At 38.1% G+C, this 23,619-nt stretch overlaps 1 protein-coding gene and 1 long non-coding RNA gene across 2 annotated transcripts; one reads left to right on the forward strand and one right to left on the reverse strand.

The window, feature by feature from the left end:
• Positions 1–401: 401 nt before the first annotated feature.
• Positions 402–19,279, reverse strand: LOC101742795 (nonsense-mediated mRNA decay factor SMG7). The gene is made up of 18 exons (XM_038015664.2): positions 19,090–19,279; positions 17,895–17,994; positions 17,032–17,157; positions 16,428–16,546; positions 16,024–16,209; positions 14,971–15,147; positions 14,614–14,757; positions 12,926–13,019; positions 11,724–11,910; positions 10,664–10,801; positions 9,270–9,417; positions 8,800–8,925; positions 8,053–8,264; positions 7,612–7,703; positions 6,673–6,786; positions 4,634–5,893; positions 3,806–3,907; positions 402–2,877 (listed from the first exon to the last, which is right to left on the reverse strand). The coding sequence occupies exons 1-18, from the start codon at positions 19,119–19,121 to the stop codon at positions 2,794–2,796; spliced, it is 3,441 nt and encodes a 1,146-aa protein (XP_037871592.1). The 5' UTR covers positions 19,122–19,279; the 3' UTR covers positions 402–2,793.
• A 1,865-nt stretch (positions 19,280–21,144) lies between these two features.
• Positions 21,145–22,682, forward strand: LOC134200155 (uncharacterized). The gene is made up of 3 exons (XR_009974946.1): positions 21,145–21,416; positions 21,596–21,842; positions 22,326–22,682. It is a non-coding gene; the product is annotated as an uncharacterized LOC134200155 (long non-coding RNA).
• The last annotated feature ends 937 nt before the right edge of the window (positions 22,683–23,619 follow it).

Here is a 23,619-nt window from a genome sequence, read left to right on the forward strand (position 1 = left end):
GTTAAAGAAGTTCATTGTTGTTTTCTGTACTCACATAATTAAAAATATTAGAACCTGTATTTTTGTTATTAAAATGTTTTGGACAATTCAAGATTACATTGGACACAAACGAGTAACGTTTTGAAACATTATTTTATCAGAGTATAGAATTGACTTTGTGATGTGTACAGGCCCATATTAGTTGTGAACCCTCAGGTTCTCGCTGGATCTTCTCAGTGGTAGATTCAGCTAAACACTGCTCTTGCTAGAACTAATGTTAGCAAATCTCTCAGGTTGTGCCCATCATATACCAGTCCGCGTGTAGTCGAAGTAACCTCTTAAGCTATCAACGAATAAAGAAGGAAAATAAATAAAAATAAATATTTGTAAAAGGGTTATAATTAAAATAAATGAATACAAAATTTATTAACAAAATAAATTTATTTATAAAAATCTTTACAAACATTACATATAGAAATTCAATTGTTTCGCTTATACCGACACGACAAAAGAGTCGTGTAGCGCAGATTAAAATCAATTTAAAATGAATACGATATTTTGTACTTCAGATTTTATATCAATTCAAGTGGGAGATGTACTACAAAGTCTAATTTATTTATCATGCAGAGAAGTCTAACACAAACATGTGAGATTACATTAGATCATTTCAAGGCCTACTAGATAAACACAATTTATGAAAGAGAACTTCAAATTCATCAAACTGATCTTAATCAATAATATCAACACAAAGACTTCACATGAAAACACAAAGTAATTTTTTTTATGTTCTAACATTTTTAGGCAAATAATTTGGAGAGTTTATCATTTATTTGATTAACAGTTCCTAAAGGGTGAAAAACACAATGTATTACTTTTATAACAATACATAAAATAGAAAAATCAAGTACTGTTGTCACACGAGGAAATTTTAATCTTACTGTACTGAGGTAGCTAGACGCGCTATGATGCAGATCAGGGTGCTTAGTGCGAGTTTTTTAACTTTCTCGATAGCGTAAAAGTTAGCTCATATTTATATGGAATGCGATCGTTTGCCTACGTTTGCCGCTAGAGGCGCTGTTCCAACTGCATACCAAATAGGGTTAACTTTTACGTTATCGAGAACGTTAAGAAACTCTCACTAAGCATACTGAACTAGTTTCCATATTACGTATAAAATCCCACTCGCTGCGATGGCGTACGTGACCCCGTGTGAATAGCTCTGCCTTTTATATGTGTCGCCTATTATCAAAGCCGGCAATGTGACTTTTGGACAATTATTGGTAAACCAGAAAAACGAATTATTGACTTTGTATTCCATTGGCAGTCACAAAACTCTTCTGAACGACATCTTAGATAAATAACAGGTTAAGTATTAACCTTTATTTAATGCAGGTTTTGAACCGTATTTTTTGAAGGAGACGATTATATTCAAATCAATCTGTATTGACATATCAATAATTTTTTTTTATCCAAATGCACAGATTGCCACCTTTGATAATAGACGACTCATATATCAACGTAGTTACACAACATATGAACGAATAAAAGTTGATAAAGCGAAGTGAGCGTGTTGAAAGGCATGTAGGTATTATGTACTTGATTTCAGTACGGGATGGCAAATGATGTATAAAAATCTCTTATTTTTTTTAATATCAACGAATTTATTAGTAAAATTACGTAGAAATTAATCTTTTAAAAATATAAGGGTGTAAGGGGCAGTGAATGTGCAGTTAGGTCATCTCAGTATCTCGCACACAACGAAACTGTAATATCGGTCGTGTTATGGACCATTCTGTAGGCAATGTCATAGGCAAAAAAAAATTAGATTACAAAAAATGTCTATGAAAAAATGCCATTTGCTCATTGATGATACGAGATACAGGCGTGATCGGCGAGACGGTTTAAAAGAGTCGAACTGAATGTAATGAAAGTGGTTCCAAGTATTACGATATTATTTAAACATCCTGTCAAAAGGATTACATATTTTACATTAAAATTTACACAAATAACATTACATGAAATCATTATATACACGACTTAAGGTACAAATAAATTTATCTTTATCTTATCGATGTTAAATAAATAAAGTTCTATTATGCTGTAGTAAGTAATAGACTCATTTTAAAAATTAATTGTAAAAACATATTTGTTGTCTTTACAGGAAAAGGCAGATTTGAAATTGAATACACAAGGATTTTTTTAATGTATGAATGTAGTGACCACCCTTTGCTGGTCATCAAATTTAATAATTTTTTTATTGCGTTAACTTGTAAACTGATATTAAATAGCGCGTAGTCCAGTGAAAATGGCACAAAAACTGTTGTTCCGGAGATTGGTAACATTGGAACAATTTCTTCATAATTTATGTAGAGATGAAAATTCATTTTAATCACAAATCTGTTAGGGAAGTCCATTGATCAGAAGCCACCTGGTCTAGGTTGACCGTTTTAAAAAACTTTGTAGAGACCATAGATACTTCACCACAGCAGATGAAATATGATTTTGCAACAATCGCACGAGGGCAGGGTATATATAGGCTGTATAAAATTGGTTACCAGTGCCTTAGTTAGTAACTGGCAATAAGACCATGTGCCAGGGGGACATTAAAATATTAACTATCATACAAGGAAATTTTAGGCACTAAGTCCGGAATTCGTTATCAGCTGCATTTTGTGATTACAGCGCGTCCGTTTTTTTAGTTATCTATATTTACACGGCTAGTTCCATTTACACGCTACGATTTATCGGTTATGTAAAATATCACATCACTTACAAGCCACGCACAGTGTACGCTTGTAATTAGTAAGGCCTGCGTCACTGAGTCGTCGGTGGCTTCATCTGCTTCTGCTGTTCGAGCAGTCGCTCCAGCGGTGACGAGATGGGCCCCGTCCATAGTGACTGCGAGTTGAAAAACACAATCTTATTATTTAAAGTTTTAAAACATAATGATTATTAATATTTTGTACGAAGACAAAAATTGTCTTATTTATAATCGTTTTAATGCGCTTTTATTAGCTTCAAACGTATCTGCCCTGGTGGCTAACGGATTTTGACCCCCTTCAAAACGTCGGATTAAATAGGCATACTTATTTAGGACCGATGACAATTCAATATTAAAAAAGAATTGAAATAATAAACAAATTGGTAATTCAACTAAAAGATGAAAAATAAATAATAGTTTAAAAAAACTAACAAAATACGCTTTTATAGAAAATACAACAAAAAAATAAAAAAGAAATTTTTACTAAAAAAGCGTGGGGTGCATGGTATCAGTGGCTATAAATATTTTATGAACAGGTATAAGTAGAAGGGTTATTTTGATAATAGCCTGAAAAGTACCCTACGCTTTTTTTTTTACACTATTTTTAATTAAAATTTATTTTCTATATTTTAGTTGGATTTTCTATAAAAGCGTATTTTGTTATTTTTTTTAAACTATTATTTATTCGAACAATAATGATGACATCTTTGGGTTCATCATGTTAAGTATATTAATTTTAATATAATAATTATGTACTTCTGTTGTTGATCATGTGTTTAATCTGAGACAACAGCTCTGAACATAGTTTATTTTTGATAGAAGTATGTAATGGCGGCGAGCACATATTTGTGTTTGTTAGTAAAATTAATAAAAACAACACCAAGCTTTTTACTAAGTTTGCACACATCGTTGACGGATCGTTTAGATGCCCACGTATGACGTCACAGATTACGTTACCGCCGTGTGGGCATTCAAAAACAAACGATACGAAATTAAAAATAAAAATTCATTGATGCATTGTCTATCGGTCAAATCACAACAATTATTTTTAATGTGAAGACCCACCTGTTGTGGCTGGCGACTCTGTCCCCAGCTGAGAGCGTCCGGCGCCCCGCTGAACAGCGAGTAAGTATTTCCTGACGCAGCACCGACCATCGACTCGTTAACCTAAACAAATAAAAAAAAATATTGCACTCGCGAAGATTCATTGGAATCTGTCATAGATACACTTCGGGATGTGTCATAAGCCGATTTCTATCCAGATATGGAAAGTAGAGGTAAGGAGAACCGTCTCATATGGGAGAAACTTGAAAAAGTGTCCCACTTTCAGCACTAAATAACAGTTAAAAAATCCTCCATGGAATCCTCCATGAATGGCGCTAGCATAGGCACAGGGTATGATATGAGTTGAGCAGTTGCTAACTGATTGAAGTATGTCGAGTTAGAAAATTTAATATATTTAATGACTAGAGTAGTTAGTGACAGTGTATTATACAAGACCTCACATGTTTATGTAGTCCAAACTAATTTCGTCAATATAATCTAAAATTATTGCTGTGGTAAAACGTGGGGACATCGATTGCATTTTCTTATCAGCTTTAAATAATGTACTTTTTGTGATTATATAGTGCTTACAGTTCTTTCGTCCTTTTTTATTTCTCTATCTTATTCTGTAATAGCTTTCAGCGCCTTTTTTAAAATATACCCGGTTGCTACTGTAGCGCCACCCTTAGCAGATTTTAACGGACACTTTTTCACAACAGAGACGGTTCTCCTTACCTCTACCCTCTACCCTCCATATATCCAGATGCATTCCATTAACGACAAGAGAGACGTTTAAAATAAATAAACATTTTAAATCATTATTATCACAACTAAAAAAATAAAATATACCTTTTCAACATTCTGCGTCGGTCCCATCACGCCGAGAGGTTCCTTGTAGTTCATGCTTAAGTTCCTCTGCGACATGTCCGGGACACCGGGGCCGAACCCAAGTCCCATATCCGCAGACTCCTTCCCTGGGTAGCCGGGCTGCTTGTCCATCATCTTCATGTGAAGCGGCTGGTAGCCCAGCTTGCTTGTGAACTGCGGGTACATGGTCGAGTCGTAGCTCGGATTGGGCACATACGCTCCAAAGTTATTGATCTGAGCGCTAAAGTTCGGTGACGTCACTATATTCTGCAATGTCTGTAGCTGAGGTTGGCCGATGGCTGACTGCAGGTAGCTCGTTGGGTTCATCATGTTCTCTTGCTTTTGTTGGCCCATGTTGTTGGGCATTTGGTTGTAGGTTGGGATGTTGGTGTACGACGGAATGTTAGGGTTGACCGGTGCATAGTAATGCGCCTGCATGTTTGGCTGCATCGAGTACGTAGAGTTGTAACCTGTTTGGTTCTCTGGCTTCCACCCGGACATGACCTGCTGGTAATTTTCCGGGAGCCAATTGTTCCGCTGCTGATTGAACGGCTGTAGGGCTGCGTTGCTGGGCGTGAAGTTGTCATCCCTGAATTTGTTTTCGTTGAATTGATTTTCCTGAGCGGCCTGCCAGTACCGGTACTGGTTCGCGAAGCGCGGCGGCAAGTCGTTCAGGAAGTTCTTCTTATCGCCCGACACTTGGTAGTTGTGCCCGAATTTGTGCGTGTCTTGGAAGAGGTCTTGCCGGGAGCTCTGCTTCTGTATGGCGGCCGTCGTCACGTCGATCTCCCTGGGGTTCACGACGGGCAGCCGTATGCCCTGGTTGCTTTGGTGGCCGGTGCTGTAGCTGATGCCGGTTTTTGGTATGCCGTAGTTCTTTTGGAAGGCCGCCCGGGGCGCGTCGTAGCCCTGCTGCCCGGCTCCGCCCCAGTTGGGCGACGAGGGGGTTTCCTGTCGCGCGGTGTAGTTCTGCGAGCTCTGGTTGGTATTTTGACTGAACTTCACGTCTTTCTTCTCGTCGCTTTCGGGTTTCTTGACTATTTCCGGTTCCACATTAACAAGGTGAGGATAGCCGGCGGACTTGTCCTTGAGTGACAGGATTCCTCCCGTTTTCCTGCCTATGGGGAGGTTGGCGAGAGATTTCATAACTTTCGGTTGTATTATTTTCGGTTTGTCCTGTTCTTTGGAGTCTGTGCTGTCTGCTGTCGAATCTGGCGTCGGCGGCGGCGTCACGAACTTAACCTTCGAACAGCATCACGGGCGTGGTTAGCAAAATAACAATTACTGTACTTGTAATGTTTATTAAAATGAAAATGCTTAAGTATGGACTAATTAAAGGACATGGGCCATTTTCGGCCCAGCTACTGGTGCTCTCAAGGAAATTAATGAAATATCTATAGAAAAAAATATTTCATTTTTACATATTATAAAATTTAACAGTATTTTAATGGTGGTATAATTAAAATCATAAATAAAAAGAAATTAGCAGGACTAAGCTACATTGATAATATTGAAGGTGTTGCCATAGGTAAAATATATTTATATTTTAAGCAATTACATTAAATCTTCTTAAAAAACATTATATTGCAAAAAACTAGCAAAATATATTAACATATTTAATTAATGGCATTTAAAATTAATATAAAATATTATTGGTGCATTGTGGATATTATTATGTGTTTCATTGCGATATACCTGCTTATTATATTTTGTTGTATTAAAAAGTATAGTAATATAAATTATATTTAAGCTGATGATGATGTTAAAGTGTCAGTGTATTGACAGCAAAATCATATGATATAGGTAACCTAAAATTCTTATCTTATTTTTTAAATATCTCTGTATCCCCATGAGCAATATTGATTTTAATTTGTTTATAACAAAGGGATATATAGTCTGTTATTTAAACTTAATTTCATTACTGTCCTTGAACTTCGTTTAGTGGGCCGTGCAATGTATGTAGAGTGGCCCATGTCCTTTAATATGAGATATAATCTGATGAGATTTGAGTAGTATTTCACCTGTTTGTTAGTCTCCTCCTGTTTCCGCATGATGGCCGCCATGGCGATGTTGACGCGCGGCTTGCGGCCCTCCCGCCGGTCCTCGCTCTTGCTCTCTTCTACCTCAATTTCAGGCTGTGTACAGATGACATAATAAACAGTTTGTTTTTTCAAAGATACCACAGGCTCCTAAAACATTAATCCTAAAATTCTAATATAAACGAGATCGAATAAGATTGAATTTTGATGTAAATTAAAAAAATATGTGAATTTTAAGTTTATGAGAAAATCTAGCATAGTGTTAGTTTGCTTGGCTATTGATCAGAAGATACTGGGCTGCAAACTGAGCTAATTCTAATTACTATTATTATTCTGTAACACGCTTCTTTCTATTGGCATCAGGTAATATTACAGTATAGCTTTACTACTTGCCTATTAGTCAAGTTTGTACTACTACATTTCAACACTAATATGCAAACTAATATACAACTAATATACAAAATTGCTTCGTGTCGCGCGTTCACCCAGTAAGCCAGCCAGTAAGACAGCTCACGACACGTGAACATGGATGCAGTTAGAGCATGGAGTTGTATGAGCGACTTCACATATGGTATTCAATATACAGTAAATAAAAACGATCCGGTAAAATATTCAGTTTTGTCATGGAACACTGGATGAACGGAACTGCCGGACCGGATGGGGCCGGCGGGGGTGAGGGAGGGGTGCAGCTAGACAACCAAGTTTCATCCTGGTAGAACAGCGGCGGTATACTACGAATTTGCTTGTGAACATCGTATCCAGTAATGACGGATACGTTGAACGTTATACGGAGACTATGTGTTTACAAAGCATAATTTTTTTTGTCGTATCCGTTGAAACGGGCACTGTATACACGGAGACCATGTGTGAACGGGCTCTTAGGCCATCATCGGAGCACTAGGTGCAGGCGGCAGACGGTACCTGGTCCTCCTGGGTGCAGGCCAGCGCGCGCTCCTCGCGGGCCCGCTCCAGCGACCCCTGCGGCTTCAGGATGCCGACGCGCTTCTCCCGAACTGTTCCCAAGTGACAAAGAGTTTTAACTGACAACCGACACGTCAGAACCCGTCTTCTGTCTGCGACTTCATTTAGCAAAGGTCATTTGAAAGTTAAAAAGGACAGTCTCTTCTGGCAGATAGTGATGAAGAAGGAGTTAAAACGGCCTAATATGAGGTAGTACTTTTTCCCCTCTGAAAGAAGTACTTTTCCTCCTCTAGTCATTAGATTTTAGGGTGCAAAAGCGGCAGCGGGACCGTCAATTATGTATTTAACAATCCACACACGTGCGTTGATGATCCGCCGCGTCAAGTTCCACCACAGGACCCAGATGAGATAATACCAATCTTCATTCCTTGACGAGCATACCTTTCTCCCGGAAGTCTGCCTCGGAGATGATGACGGGCGGCGGCGGGGGGGTGGGCTCGTCCTCGCTGTCGTCCTCGTGCGGGTCGGCCCCCCCGCCCCCCTCGCCCCCCAGCACCTCGTCCCCTTGCACCAGAGACAGCTCGGCGAGGGCGCGGGACAGCTGCTCCCCTCCCGCGTTTGCCCCCGTGAAAGTTACTTTACCATCTTCTTCACTGTGATAATAAGATTATATAAATTTTGCGAACGATGCTACTAAAGAAAATGTTAACTATGAATGTGGAAGGATATAGAGGAAGAGGTAGACCTAAAAAGAAATGGATGGATTGCGTGAAAGACGATATGGGTAAGAGGGGAATGAGCGAAGAAATGGTATATGATAGAAGAGGATGGAAGGAGAAAACATGTTGTGCCGACCCCAGGTAACTGGGAGAAGGGCAGAGTAATGATGATGCGCCGGTGTTCGGATCCCATAAGCGGGAATCCCATACGTACTTTACAAATGTTCACGAAAAAATATTACGAGTATCTAAAATAATACCGGAAAAATACTTGCCATTTTTCCCGTGAAGCAGTAATGCGTTTCAGTTCGAACGGTGGGGTAGCCGTTGTTACTCTACAACTAAAATTCAGAACTCATGACTCGACAGAGGGGAGGTAGCGGCATTTACGTTGTCTATGGGCTCCAGTAACCACTTAACACAAAAGGACCGTGACCCGTCTAAGAAATAAAAAGGCGTCGCTACGTACGTGTAGGAGAAGTGCTGCGGACATTTCTCCGCCAGTCTCTTCCCGAGCTCGATGAGTCTGTGGGCGCGTATCTTCCGCTCCAGCTCGGAGTCTCCGCTGAGCGTGACGGCCGCGTCCGCCGGCGACCTGCGACAAGGCGACCACGGCTCGTTGGAAGCGAGACCAGACGCGTGGCTCGGTCCACGCACAATCCAACGACGTACTTTTTTACTGGTGGTAGGACCTCTTGTGAGTCCTCGCGGGTGGATACCACCACCCTGCTTATTTCTGCCGTGAAGCAGTAATGCGTTTCGGTTTGAAGGTTTGGGGCAGCCGATGTAACTATACTTGAGACCTTAGAACTTATATCTCAAGGTGGGTGGTGCATTTACGTTGTGGATGTCTATTGGCTCCAGTAACCACTTAACACCAGGTGGGCTGTGAGCTCGTCCACCCATCTAAGCAATAAAAGAAAATGCGTGGCTACATACTGCATGTCGTCGTCCCCGAGCAGGTCGGGCAGGCGGCCGCCGTAAGTGTCCCAGGAGGCGTGGCTGTTGAACCGCAGCTTGTCGAAGGCGCCCTCCAGCGGCACGAACCCGTACAGCTCTTCGTCTTCCGGCAGGGGGACCCTTAGATCTGATGAAACGTTTGCAACCGGCTAAGTCAAGCTGCAAGTCGTCGTGACCTAACGGATAAGACGTCCGGTGCATTCGTGTTGAAGCGATGCACCGGTGTTCGAATCCCGCAGGCGGGTACTAATTTTTCTAATGAAATACGTACTCAACAAATGTTCACGATTGACTTCCACGGTGAAGGAATAACAGCGTGTAATAAAAATCAAACCCGCAAAATTATAATTTGCGTAATTACTGGTGGTAGGACCTCTTGTGAGTCCGCACGGGTAGGTACCACCACCCCGCCTGTTTCAGTCGTGAAGCAGTAATGCGTTTCGGTTTGAAGGGTGGGGTATCTCGTTGTAACTATACGCGCATTTACGTGATGGGGCGTATTGTCCAGCAACTACTTTACGTCAGATGGGTCGTGGATCATTCTTTTTTTTTTCAACCCACAAACGTCCACTGCTGGACGTAGGCTACCCTCAAAGTTCACTACAGTAACAAAGCCTGAGTCTAGTGGTTTCCGCGACCTTAAGAAGGTCGTCGGTCCTCCTCGATTTCGTTCAGGAAGCACTAAAAATATATTATTTATATTGTATGTTGTACTAAAATAAATGTTTACCGCACGCAATGTAACGCTATTAAAAGTCAAGTGTTATGCCGGGGTCAGAGTTCCTACGTGTCGTGGAGAATCTTTCCACGCTTGCCCACGCGATATACTGATTCCTTCCTTATTTTAGACCAACTACTGGTGCTTAGTTACCTTAACCTCTGTATCGATGTCTGTGTTAATTGTGTTCGATTCCCGGTCGAAATCAGTATATTTTCTGGAGATGTTTGGTATTGTTATGTTGGTAAGATTAACGCCATCTGTCATCAAATACCAGAAACGAACAGCAAAACAACTAGCACTATCGGAGACGTTCGAGTAGTGTGTTTTCATCTACTGTCAAATAGTGATAATATCGGATAATATCGAAACGACTAGTACTATCGGAATAAGTTCTCGATAATTGTAGACAAAGACTGACTATAAAAGTGTTGCAGAGATGACATGAAGGCAGTTAGTAATCGGTTCTACTCGAAGCGAAACAGCCAACGGATCACCTAAAGCGAAGCGGGAGAAAAGAATTGCGATCTGTGAAGTGTACCTTATGTGTTGTTAAATAGAGTTTTAATTTATGATTCGGTGAAAGTTTTGTTTGTCCCGGAGCCCTAGCGCGTTACAGTTTGGAGTACCGTATCGGCTCGGCTCCGATACTCACACGCATCGCTGTGCTGGTGTGCGTGCTGCGGCAGCGCGTTGAGCGTGTGTGCGAGCGCCGGCCACAGCGCCGCCCGCGCGCCCCACCCCGCACCCCGCCCCGCGCCCCGCCCCACCGCCCACTGCACCCACACACGCACTGCAACAAGCGCCGGACTCTAATGGTACTCTAGATCAGTGTGCTTAGTGCGAGTTTATTTAAGGTTCTCGATAGCGTACGAGTTAATTCAAATTTGGAACATTCATACGTAATTCAAAGTTGAAACGTTTGCCGCTAGGGGCGCTGTTCCAACTTCATACGAATTTGAGTTAACGAGAACGTTAAAAAACTCGCACTAAGCAAACAGACCACCACCTCACTGTTGACACTATATCTTTGAACTGATCGACAGTAGTAGAATCTTTTCCTGAATTACCTTCTTCTCATTTCTCCTCAATTTTTACTGATGCTGCGAGATCACCTTTCAACCGTAAGTAGGGAACGACAGCAGTATCCTAAGCCAATATACTACCTTTTTTTTCCTACCTAAGCTAAGAGCCTGGAGAGGCTATTTCAGCATAACCTTAACTAGTAGGTGAGCTCACGGGGCTCAAACCTGACGACGTTGCTAACACGAACCCTAGCAGGGGCCGTGCTTCGCAGAATCTACCACCGGATCGGAAACGCGACCCACAGAATGTCCGGCGAGAAACTCAGTGAGCTGTGTCTGAGGGTTAATTTACTCGTCGAGCCCTTCGTCGCAAGCGACGGGTTCGACGAGAACGGTGACGGGTGCTTGCGGTACCTAAAAGCACCGTTAGTGGATCGGGGGGATCTGAAATGACGTGTTTGGGGCGACGTCGACTGCTTTCCATTCTGTCCGCAGGATCGGGAATGGATATATTTCCACTTATCGGTGGCGGCATGCACTTTGTGATGTCTATGAGCCCTGGTACTCAAGGTCACATCGAGCTCGTCTGCAAATATACAGTAAGAAAATAAACGGTGACCTCTTCGGCTCTAGTTCTCGCTTAAGGTTAACCATGAAATCCTTTGCTCATACTTGGCAGTAGATACTCACGTGCCGGTAACGCCTTCTCCGGCGGCCGGTCCGAAGTGTAGGCCGGGAGGAGCAGGGCCAGCACCGCGCCGGCCGCCAGGGACCTGCTGAGCTCCGCCGCTAGAGCCTCGTCGTCGGTCAGCGTGCTGCTGTCCAGGGTCAAGTCCTCGGTAGACGAGTGTACTAACCATATTAAAACGCAGGTCATCTATAGGAATTTCAGAATAAATCATTTTGTATTAATATATATTTTCAACATTGAGATACTTGCTGGGGGTTTTACTGGTAGGACCTCTTGTGAAACCGCACGGGTAGGTACCACCACCCCGCCTATTTCTACCGTGAAGCAGTAATGCGTTTCGGTTTGAAGGGTGGGGTAGCCGTTGTAACTATACGCCCATTTACGTTGTAAATGTCTATGAGCTCCAGGAACCACCTAACACCAGGTGGGCTGTGAGTTCATCCACCGATCTAAACAATAAAAAAAATTGCATTTTTTTACTATGCGCCTATACTGCAGAGAATATCATCTGGTGACCGTTTAAACCTGGGGTTCCCAAACTTATTTTGTCTACTGCCCACTTTGAGAGTAAATTATTTTTTAACGCCCCCATTTTTACACCTACTTAAAAACCACTATAGCGTGAGCTCAGTCAGTGTGTAAGTTCTCCTAGATGAAATTACAAATCGCTTCCCAAACCTCTACACAACGCCCTCATTTTTTTACTGGGTCTCTTACCCTTTAGGCCTGGAGCGCCCACAAAGGGGCGTCATCAACCACTTTGGGAAAGGCTGGTTTAAGGCATAACTGTAATGAGTTAATTATTCCTCCACGTTAATAATAGGTTAAGTAGTGTAATTGTTTAATTGCATATTGTGAATAAAATTATTTCCTTACATTATAAGTTAGATTAGTTTTCGTTATCGTGTTGTTTTGTCGTATATTTGTAAGGAATATTGTATACAAATTCAGCAATTTGTCTTGTTTAGATATGGCTTATGTTGCAAGCCAGATTTTGTTTCTTTTTACTTGTGTTTTTATGTATCTTTTTAGCTTGTGATGTGCATTGTGCCTAATAAATAAATAAATATAATTTCGGGCTAACTTCATGACTCTAATTATATTAGATTATAAAATATATTAAAATCGTGTAATTAATAAGCCGTAAAAGCAGTTTAAATCGTATAGTATGTTTATAAGAGTTGTATGAATATTTCGTTACCTTGACTAGTGTCATGGACTCGAAGCTGTCGGTAGCCACCAGGGCAGTCAGCGACGAGTTCAGGTTGCTCACCATACTCGACGCCGTCTTCAGACTGAAACAAATTCAAATTCAAAATCATTTATTTCAACTTAGATGTCAGTATAACACACTTGTTGAATGTCAAAATATAAATAACAATGTTAACTCTACCACCGGTTCCAAAAAAAGCCACAGTCCTGAGAAGAACCGGCGAAACAAACTCAGGCGGTTTTTTTTTTCTACTATAGGGTAAACGATAGGGTTTTTTAATATACCCTCGGTAGTCGAAATTCGACTATAACTAATTGAAATTATAAATTTGAACATTATTATGATGTTATTGGCAAAGACAAAGAATTTTACTTCGTTGAATCAAAGTTTTTTTTCTTTTTTTACTGATTTTATGACCTGACAACTAAAACTTTTAAGTCAAGTATTATTTTAATTTATATTCTTATTTTTATGAAATATGATAATTTAAAGTGAAATGAAATGAAATGAAATGAGATGATATGGTTTGAAAATATAATCTCAGTAAAATGGTGGTCTAAGACTTTTTCAGTTGACTTTTTGGAGGATCCCGAGAAGTTACGTTCAGCGGCTTTTATTTCATTTTCCCACATTTGTGCACTTTCACAGATACTGAACAGTTAATAAACCACCGTTATTACACATTTAAACCTCAAGAAGCATTAAATAGACAAAATAAAACAAATCACAAAACTTCACTCCTCGCGTTCTCGTCAAAAAGTCAATCACAGATTTCGCCAAGACTACCTTATAGACAAATAATATTAATCTAATCTCAATTTGACCATAGACTCTGAGCAATAACAAAAGTTTGACAATAAACGAAGTGCATTTAAGCGTGTGTGTGTCAAATACATGGTAGTGTGTGTCATGTTATGTTTATTGATTTAGTGTATTTTTCAGGCGTAATTAAAAAAAATTTGCATTCTGCACTCCCTCTCTATATTCTCTATAAGTGTGGAAAATTTCATACTCCTCCGTCCGCGCAATCTTCGTAAAAAGGATTACAAAGTTTTGGCTTCGGCTTCACATATTAATATATAGATTATAATTTGAATGGCTTTAATAAAGATTACGTTAGATGAGTCCGAACAGGGCTGTGACGCTATGCGGATTATTTTGTGACGAAGCCGTCATTCGATCTTATGTGGAGAGTGAGACGGTCGTAATGTGATGTATTGGAACTGGGCATAACTAGCGGTGGGAGCTGTGGCCACCTTATCATGACAATGTATTCCCGATATTCAATACAAAGTGGGGCCACGACTTCGGCTCACAATTTATGTTAAAAAAAGTTTACGGTGCAATTTTATTTTGAAATTCCGTTATAGTCGTCAGTGAACACTTGTTCAGAAGTATTGATACAAGTTCATCTTCTCTATGTCTACTCATCTTACACTTGTATGTTTATGTAGATAACCGACTTCGAAAAAAGGGAGGAGGTTCACAGTTCGTCCTTGTGGTACCCATGCCGTCCCATTTATATTTTATCAAGATCTGACCTGTAGCTTATATCCACAATAATGCATATTTACTTGACTTCGACTATATTAATGAAACTCTCATTTCATTCGCTTGAATTTTTCGATTTTATTTTTTGTGATAAATTAAAAGTATTTAGTATCAAAATCACTCACTCTTCAACTGAATGTATGAGATGTAATGCCTTCATGAGTTCAGTGATGTACGAGTGCGAATCCAATCGCTTCGTGGTTGGCGTCACTGTCGACTCTGTCGTCTGCGTCACACCTGGCAACACTGGCACTTCAGTGTTGCAAGCACTGTTGATCGCAAATAAAAATAATTAATAATTCCGAATTGGTTTTGTAAAAGTGGTTTATGATTCTTGCCTCCTGTTTGTTTTTCAAATTGACATTTTTTATTTATTGAAATCGGTCTAAAATTAAATCTAATACAAATAAAACTAAAATTAAATACCAATAAAGTAGGGAATTTGATTATGATCAAAATAAATAACATTTTTGAGTATATACCTGGCAGCCGCTCGTAAGGTCCTGGCGAGGTTGGCCGGCGCGGGCGGGAAGGGGGCACGCACGAGCAGCGCCCGCACCTGCCAGTACAGCGCCGCCAGCCGCCGCCCCCCGCGGCTCGCCACCAGCGCCAGCTGGTTGTACGGCTGACCGGAGTGCGCCCACACGCACACCGCCTGTCTGACCCGCACATACAACATACTTGGGTATACAGGGCCCGGTGCGTGAATATCCTCAAATTTTAATTGTCAAGAGAGTTGGAAGTCATCTCTAGTGAAACTAGCAATATGTAGGGACACAGTTTGAATAGCGCATGCGGTTGTACATCGATTGTTAAAGTCAATCGTCCATAGCCTGCCCGACACGGCAGACACTTGATAATATACGGAGTAAAATCGAAACCGGCTTGTTTTATTTATGAAGAACAGTAACACCTTTACACGCCTTATAAACCGTACAGTGAGGACCACGAAGTGATAAAAAAAGGGGGACTTATGTAGGGACACAGTTTGAGTAGCGCATGCGGTTGTACATCGCTTGATAAAGTCAGTCGTACATAGCCCGCCCGACACGGCAGACACTTGACAATATACGGAGTAAAATCGGAATTGACTTGTTTTATCTATAAAGGACAATTAACGGGTTAACCTTTACACGCCTTATAAACCGTACACAGTAGATGCATAATATATAGAACAGGTGTTTTTTCCCAAGATTATGGGATAATGAAATGGGAAATAATTTCCGGATAACAAAATCATAGTATTGAATTTTTATATTGTTATAATTTTATTTATGACTAGCTGTACCCGTCCGCTTCGCTGGGCATTTAAAATTAACATTATTATTTCTCACCCCCACAAAGATTCTCATCATTACCGCCCCCGCAACTGGTGAAGGGAGTCCAACACTCATATAAATCCATGAAGTACATGTATTTTCTACATGGATACCAAGTTTTAAGTCAATCGGATGCATTCAGTAATTATAACGGAACATCCGTAAAAACCATTGTAGATTTATATATTAGTATACAAGTATAGATAATAATTTTACCTGTAGAAGGTATGCGCGACTCTAAGCTGTTGTCTGTACCGCGCCAAGTCTCCTAGATGCACGAGGCAGTGCTGACAGATGTACCGCGCGGCGGGGGCGGCGGGGAGCCGGCCGCCCGCCGTCAGCTCGCCCGCCCCCGCGCCCGCACCCCACCCCTCCACCCAGCCCACCAGGGATGTGCGACGTCTATTACAATAAACATTTCTATGCAATTATCAACACAACTATAACACTATAGCTATAAATTTCTAGCTTATTAAAATATGTAGCAATACGTCAGGTACGTAACAGGTGAAAGTGTAGTAGTATTTTAACATTGACATATGATTTAAAAAAAAGTTATTATCATATGTTTCATATATCGTAATTAAAAAGACAAAGTAATATATTAATAAATGTCTCACCTGAACGGTAAATCTAATTTAAATGTTGTGCATATCTGGTGCAGCAAACATAGATAGAAGCCGGCGGCGGCTTGCAGCACCAGTGAAAGCATCGCTTGACCCTCACTGCGTTGTGGATTCTAGAAGTAAATAATGAACAGAATATGTCGTTAATGGTCTTTTTGCTCTATGGCTTGATTTCCTAATAAATTTAGGAATGTCATTCGTGTAGATTATTAGCTTCTTTTTTTACTGCCTATGTGGAGAGAAAAGCATAACAGATGGTTAGTGGCGGCCAACACTCATGGATAACAGCAATGCCAGAAGGACAGACAGAGGGAAGTTCATTCCAGAGCCTGGTGGCATATGGTAAAAATTAACTGGTAATGCACTTTAGATGAACGCCATAGTTTCAAATAGTATGATTGAACCCTACTCTGGTTGTGAGAATAAGATCATCTCAAACAATTACTCCTAACATTTGTTCCAGCCCCATCCATAAATTATTGCTGCCATAAGTACTGTATTATATTCTAGTCTACATTCTAGTTACATAGCATTTCCATTTGCTATTTGTCTGTGGGAATTTAAATTATATAAAATTATAAAGGAGAATTCAATTTACCTTTCTATCCTTGGATATGGCTTGCAGGGCTTCAATTTGTTGTTTGAAACCAACATTCCACAAATCTTGTTCAACTTTCTTCTCCAATGCATAATCCAGGTCTAAAACTAACACTTTTTGGTATATCTGTAATGTTAACGGACTATGTTACTGTATGTTTTTAAGCAATTTAAGCAAATGTAAGAACTGGCAGATCCAATTGGAGCCATCGTCAAATGTAATTCACATATAACGTAAAAAATTAGCAGATAACTATTATGTTAAGTAATATTCAAGTAAATTGAATAGTATTAAGTACAATTATTTTTCACCTATAAAGTGCTCACAATAATAATTTCATTTTGATATTGAATGTTAAGAAATTTTCACAGAAACAACTAAAACCCTTATTAAAATAAGTTAAAACAGTACATATTTGTTTAAAAGTTACCTTGAAATGTGCTTAAATAAATGTTGATGCTAAGTAGTTGTGTAGTGATGGTTTAGAAGGACAACTTCTTAAAGTTTTTACTGGTGGTAGGACCTCTTGTGAGTCCGCATGGGTAGGTACCACCACCCTGCCTATTTCTGCCATGAAGCAGTAATGCATTTCGGTTTGAAGGATGGGGTAGCCGTTGTAGCTATACTGAGATCTTAGAACTTATATCTCAAGGTGGGTGGCGCATTTACGTCGTAAATGTCTATGGGCTCCAGTAACCAATTAACACCAGGTAGGCTGTGAGCTCGTCCACTCATCTAAGCAATAAAAAAAAAATGTTTTATAAGTGCAGCTCAATGTCCTTCAGCTAAGATTCAAATAAACACTCACACAGCATGTGTTATAAATTTTTCTTAGCTGTCAAGTTATATATGGAATTAAAAACCTTTTGTAACTGTTGTTGTGTTGTCCATATATTTTGATCTTGAAGCATTGATGTTCCACTCTTAAAATTTAATATATTTTGTTTCAGCTCATCAGCTTCCCTGCACAAACAATTTACACACTCAGCAACATTCATAGAACCACAACTCTATATTTACAGTCTATCTAACCTAAGAAACATCTTTCACAAGCATTGAAAAAGTATAACACTTTTATTATTTATTGTGCAACTTACATTTGATGCAAGCAACTTCTTAGTAACATAACCTTTGTTATAGTTATATATGTGTGTATATATATAGTAGTTATATTTTTGTATATTTATGTTAAGTGACACTGATGGATTTGATATCTGGGGCCTTGAGTAGGAAATAATTAAGGATACTCATTCAGCAGAGAATCATTCATTTATCAAAGCGATGTCTGTAAAGATCCTTTGACTTGGGTCTAGAATATCATCAAGTACTAATTAGCTAGTAAGTTAGTACTTAGATAATACTACTTAAGTAGTGCTTGATGATCCTCTATACAACTACAACAATGCAATTTTTTGAAATCATTTTTAATTTCAAAATCAAGACACTTCTATAAGCTCAAGCTCTTTACTAATGCACTTGACTAAAGGCAGTTTTTAATTTTATTTATTGGGTACCAACATGTTATATATATACACAAACCATTACAATTAGGTAGCACATATTAATTTCAGACTAAATGCTAGCACACTGACAACTAACACTGCTTGAGAACCTCAGAATGAATCTTGAAATTGTTGACCTGTTTGTTTATGAGTATCTTTTTTTTTCATCACAATTATTCCTGGTTTCGACGGGTGACACCATCGGCAACAATAATTAGAACTGTCAATTTTAAGCGTTTTATCCCCAAAGTAATAATCTTTTATTTTCGGTTCTCTTGCTGATTTTTTTATGATACTTGTGGTATTTGAAAATGGGGAAAAACTAAAATCCAAATGGTTAACTCCAAAAAAAAAAAACTTTCACTACCTATTCAGTAAAACAGACAAACATACAAAAACAAACAGAAAGATGTGAATTTTTAAAACTTTTATAAAATTATATTTTTTTAAGATACATAATACTGAATAATTACTTAATTTTACATCTGAATTGGAATGTCACTCCTTTGATTAGTGAAACAAGGTTACACACTTTAGACTTATTAAATTTTTGTACCTCAACATCTGCACGGCTGCGTTTAGTACCATCCTGACGGAAGCCCAAGGCCTCTGCAACTGTCACAGCATTAGGAAATTATTTTAAAAGAAAAACTAGATTAAGAGAGGCAAGAATAATCTTAAAAAACACTAGAAACAATCCATGTCCATTTGAAAATTCACATTTGATTTTTTTTAAGGGATTTTATGACCTGGTAACTAAGACCTTTAAGTCATGTCTTATTTTAATTTATATTGTTTTTGTTATGAAAAATAATAATATTATTTAAGTGAACTGAAGTGAAATGATGTGAAACGAAGTAAAGTGAAGAGAAGAAAATATAAAAAAATATAATCATACCAAAAATAATGAATAATGTGTTTTACGCATCCAATCTCGATAAATATAAGAAACACAAGTATGATTAGAAGCTTGAGTATCGGGATAAAATAATAGATTTTAACCAAAGATAAATTTATTGGCAATTCTTGGACAATCAACTTACAAAGTGATCATAGAAATTCATTCCTAACTTACTAGTCTCTGAATCACACTAGTATTTACATTCTTATCGCTATAATAACGAAGGTTGCAATTTAATCTGCGATCCAAGATCGCCGGTCACTTTGAATCATATTATTTTTCTCGCTTGGTTCACTTCTGTTCAAGTTCCACGCTGACGAACACTTTTTTTATATTATTTTCCCTACCTATTCGCTGCTAGCCTAAAAATCTACTTAAGCTACGCCCGGCCCGGACGGGTAGGCGAGCTCACGGGCTCAACCGTTTGCTAATACTAGCCCTAGCAAGAGCAGTGCTTCGCAGAATCTTCACAAGATCTGAATCGCGACCCACTGAGGAGATCCGGCGAGAAACTCAGAGGGCTATATCGACGAAGTGCTTATATGTCTCAGCCCCTGGAACTCAGCGAATCTCCCCAAAGTTCTGATAATACGTACTGTAAGGTCTTAAGAATCATTTTATGAATAGAATATGTTCATATAATCATGCTATGAACGTTCGTCTGATCCATACTAGATAGTATTAGTTGTTGTGTTGTTTGTGTTCACTATTCCTACTCGATCAAGCGGCGGTCCGCTCGCTTCCCCGCTCACCTTCCCGCGATCGCCCTGTAGCGTGAGTACGGTTAGCATCTTTGTCATACGAGTTTTCGTATCCTTAAACGTTGAATTTTAATTTTTTTAACTGTTCTTGTTAGGTTTTTTGTTGAAGTTTAGTTATATTATTGGACTATTTTTGTTAAGTTTTTGTTGAACTGTTATTAAGTTACTGAACGCTTAACGTTCATTTTTTTTTTACTTGGAGAGGCTTGTTGTGGACAACAAATTGAAAGGAAAGGTGATATACAGTGAAGGGAGAAACATAATCCTGAAAAGAAACATAAAGGAAAATTATTACTGAGCAATTGGGATACATATTTAAAAAGTGCAAGAACACCCGGGTGGTCTTAATACAAAAACCCGATATCGCTATATTTTAATGTACCTAGATATAATATATTGTTAAAAACAATAAATGCAAAGTAAAATCTAACAAACATTTGTTTACATTTTAAAGTCATAGCGAATCCTTTTTTAAGACCGTACTTGCGGCAGTGTGACGTATTCGATGCGAGGTGCAAACTTAGCTTGGTCGAGCTGTACTAACTTATTGTAGATTACCTACTGTCATTAGACTCATTAAGTAACTCATGCACATGGAGTTAATAAGTACCTACCATAGATAGGTTTCGGGTGAATGAAGTTAGCCCCTCAAAAAAATTTTTTTTTCCTGTTTTCTACTTATTTTCTATTAATTCGTTTGTTCATCATTTGTTCTTGATTGTTCACTGTTAATAATTGTTTGTTCCCCATTTATTTATTTTAAAAAAAATATTAAAAATATATCTAAAAGTTAGCCCCTCGATTGCAATTTTTAATATTTTTTCGTCCTTAATTCCTCGTAAATATTCATTTTCGATTGTTCTTATATAAAATACGTTTGTTCTCTTTCAAAATTACTCATTTTTTGTTTAATTAATTGTATTAGTTGAATAAATGTATACAAAATATGTGTACTGCGCATGCCATAAGTGTATAATCTATGGCGCATGCGTCAACTATAATGCCTAAACTTTCTACGCGGTTTTAATCGTGAAAAAAAAACAATTATAAATCCTGAAGGATCAATTAATTGGTATACAGTTTAATTAAAAAAATTAAAAACAAAATAAATAAAATAATGTGCATTCGCGTAAAGTTAGACCAAATACATTTTTTCCATCCTCCTATATACCTATCGCTATGAAGGTATAAAAAAGATAGGTTAAGACTTCGTTCACATAGGTAATATAAACAAATAAGTAAATATGTTCATTATTTATCTTAAGAGATAATGTAGGTATACATTATAATAACATTTTGACACAGTCGAAATTATATTCCTAACATTAGTAAAATAACATTTTAATATTTTTTTTATAGGTTATGTATTGAAATTGTTGGAAAATTATTTCATGTTTTAGCTGGAAAACTACATGGCGAATTATATGCAATACAAGATAATGAGCTCCATTAAATGAATTCGAATGAAACCAAACTGTTTACCATCCAAATTCGATTGTCGGGCAGATAGAAAACGAAAATTCACTCATAGTGAACCTCGGCCTGCATTTGTGAAACGGCAAAGACTCACTATTATCAAGGAAATTGAAGAGACAACTAAAAATGAGATGTGTCGTATTATTATACCTTTGCCATCTTGTAGTCAAGGTAGGTGTAACTGTCAATAATTAGTTACACTCACAGATCTCCTAATCAAATAACAATATCAGAAAAAATGAGAATAGTTAGTTAGTTAGTGAAAGTAGCCAAAATGGGCAAGTGGATCTCAGTTCCTATTACATAAGGTACTAGGAAGTTTGTGAAAATGAAAATTTATCACAGTGTAATATCACTTACTTACTTTAACAGTGAAGGAAAACATTGTGATGAAACCTGCACACCTAAATGTTCTTAGGATTTTCTTAGGTGTGTAATCCACCAACCAGCACTAGGCCAGCGTGGTGGACTAAGGCCTAAAAACCCTCTCAATGGTAGTGAAGGCCAGTGTCCAGCAAGGGGATATATTATATGGGCTGATGATGATGACTAGGAAGTTAAATACTACTACTACTACGACAGTACACATATAATCCTATATATTTACAAACTATACGTTTGTTGGAAATTGCTAACATTATTTCATATTTCCAGATGTCCAGCCACTTGAAAATAGGTGTAGTAATGACAAAGCTATCCAAGTAGCTCCAGCACAGGAACACAAAGGCAAGGCAAGTGTGTATTGCCACATCACCCCTTAATATATCTGAAGCAAGTATAAGTAAACAATCAGAACCAGCAAAAAAAAAACTGTTGTTCCTGAGGACAAATTTGACAGTGATGAGTCAAATGCACCAGCAACAGAAGGATCAACTGTTGACTATGGGTTATAGAAGAAGAAGATTAATTCATATTTATTTAAATTAATATTAATGAATATTAATTTAAATTATCGTGCAAAATTCGTGGTGAAAACATGTGTATTTTATAAATAAATATTCATTCTCAGTATTAATGTTGTTTTAATCATCGATTGAAAAATTGGTTCTTAATGAATTTAGTTGGAGCTAAATGCTGCTTGGAGCTTAATACTTTCGAATAACATAAACACGTGACTTTAAGCATAAACATATTTTTTAGGTAAATACTTTATTTAGCTTTGCTGGATTTATCCAAGATTTCGACATACCAAAATTTCATACAGGAACGACAGATAGATAGCTATCTGATTGAATACCCTTGTAGAATTGAGCTTCGAAGAAAAGTTTATTCTTATTCTTTATTAGACTTTATTCTAGTTGCAGTGTCGGTTAGAGAAGCTGTGCAAGCTTCTCTAACCGATACTGCATGGAATAAATAGTCATTATAATTATAAAATATATTTCTGTTTACATACCATACAATTTTCATAGTTCAAATATGAATTTGGATTGATATGAATTTATTTCGATTATCAAAATAATTTGTATTAAACATTTATATTTCCTCAAAATTTCTATTTTTATAATAATGACTGTGACCACCCCATAAATCACAAAATTAAAAATATTAAAGATAACTTATTTTTAAATCATATATTAAAAATTATAAACAGATCGCGAATTAAAATATTATATTATGCCTATCATTCTTAAATAATTCAGTAATGAATTTTCGCATCGCCGCGCCGTATATAATTAATATGAATAATAGGGTATTGCCCACTGTGCTAAAAAAAACATAAATTATGTTTTTTTGATAGATCTACAAACAAGCAAGTGAGTAATGCTATGTTTCCATAAATAAAAAGGCAAAAAAAAATTAAAGAAAGATATTATGCACAAGTTCAAATGCATATGTATTGTGCTAAAAGTAAAACTTGCTACTTTTGTGTAGCATCCAGCAACTTTGAAAAAACTAATCAGGTCACTATAATTAGTAGGTATTGATTTTGATTCCGAGTAAGTTG

This window comes from Bombyx mori, chromosome 15 (genome assembly GCF_030269925.1).
Source record: "Bombyx mori chromosome 15, ASM3026992v2".
Lineage (NCBI taxonomy): Eukaryota > Metazoa > Arthropoda > Insecta > Lepidoptera > Bombycidae > Bombyx > Bombyx mori.

Coding starts and splice junctions, on each gene's coding strand:
- LOC101742795 (XM_038015664.2), bottom strand. CDS start 19,121: ATGGTACTAAACGCAGCCGTGCAGATGTTGAG. Junction 16,210..16,427: donor AAATTAGATTTACCGTTCAG/GTGAGACATTTA, acceptor TTATTGTAATAG/ACGTCGCACATCCCTGGTGG. Junction 8,265..8,799: donor CCGCAGCACTTCTCCTACAC/GTACGTAGCGAC, acceptor TTATTATCACAG/TGAAGAAGATGGTAAAGTAA.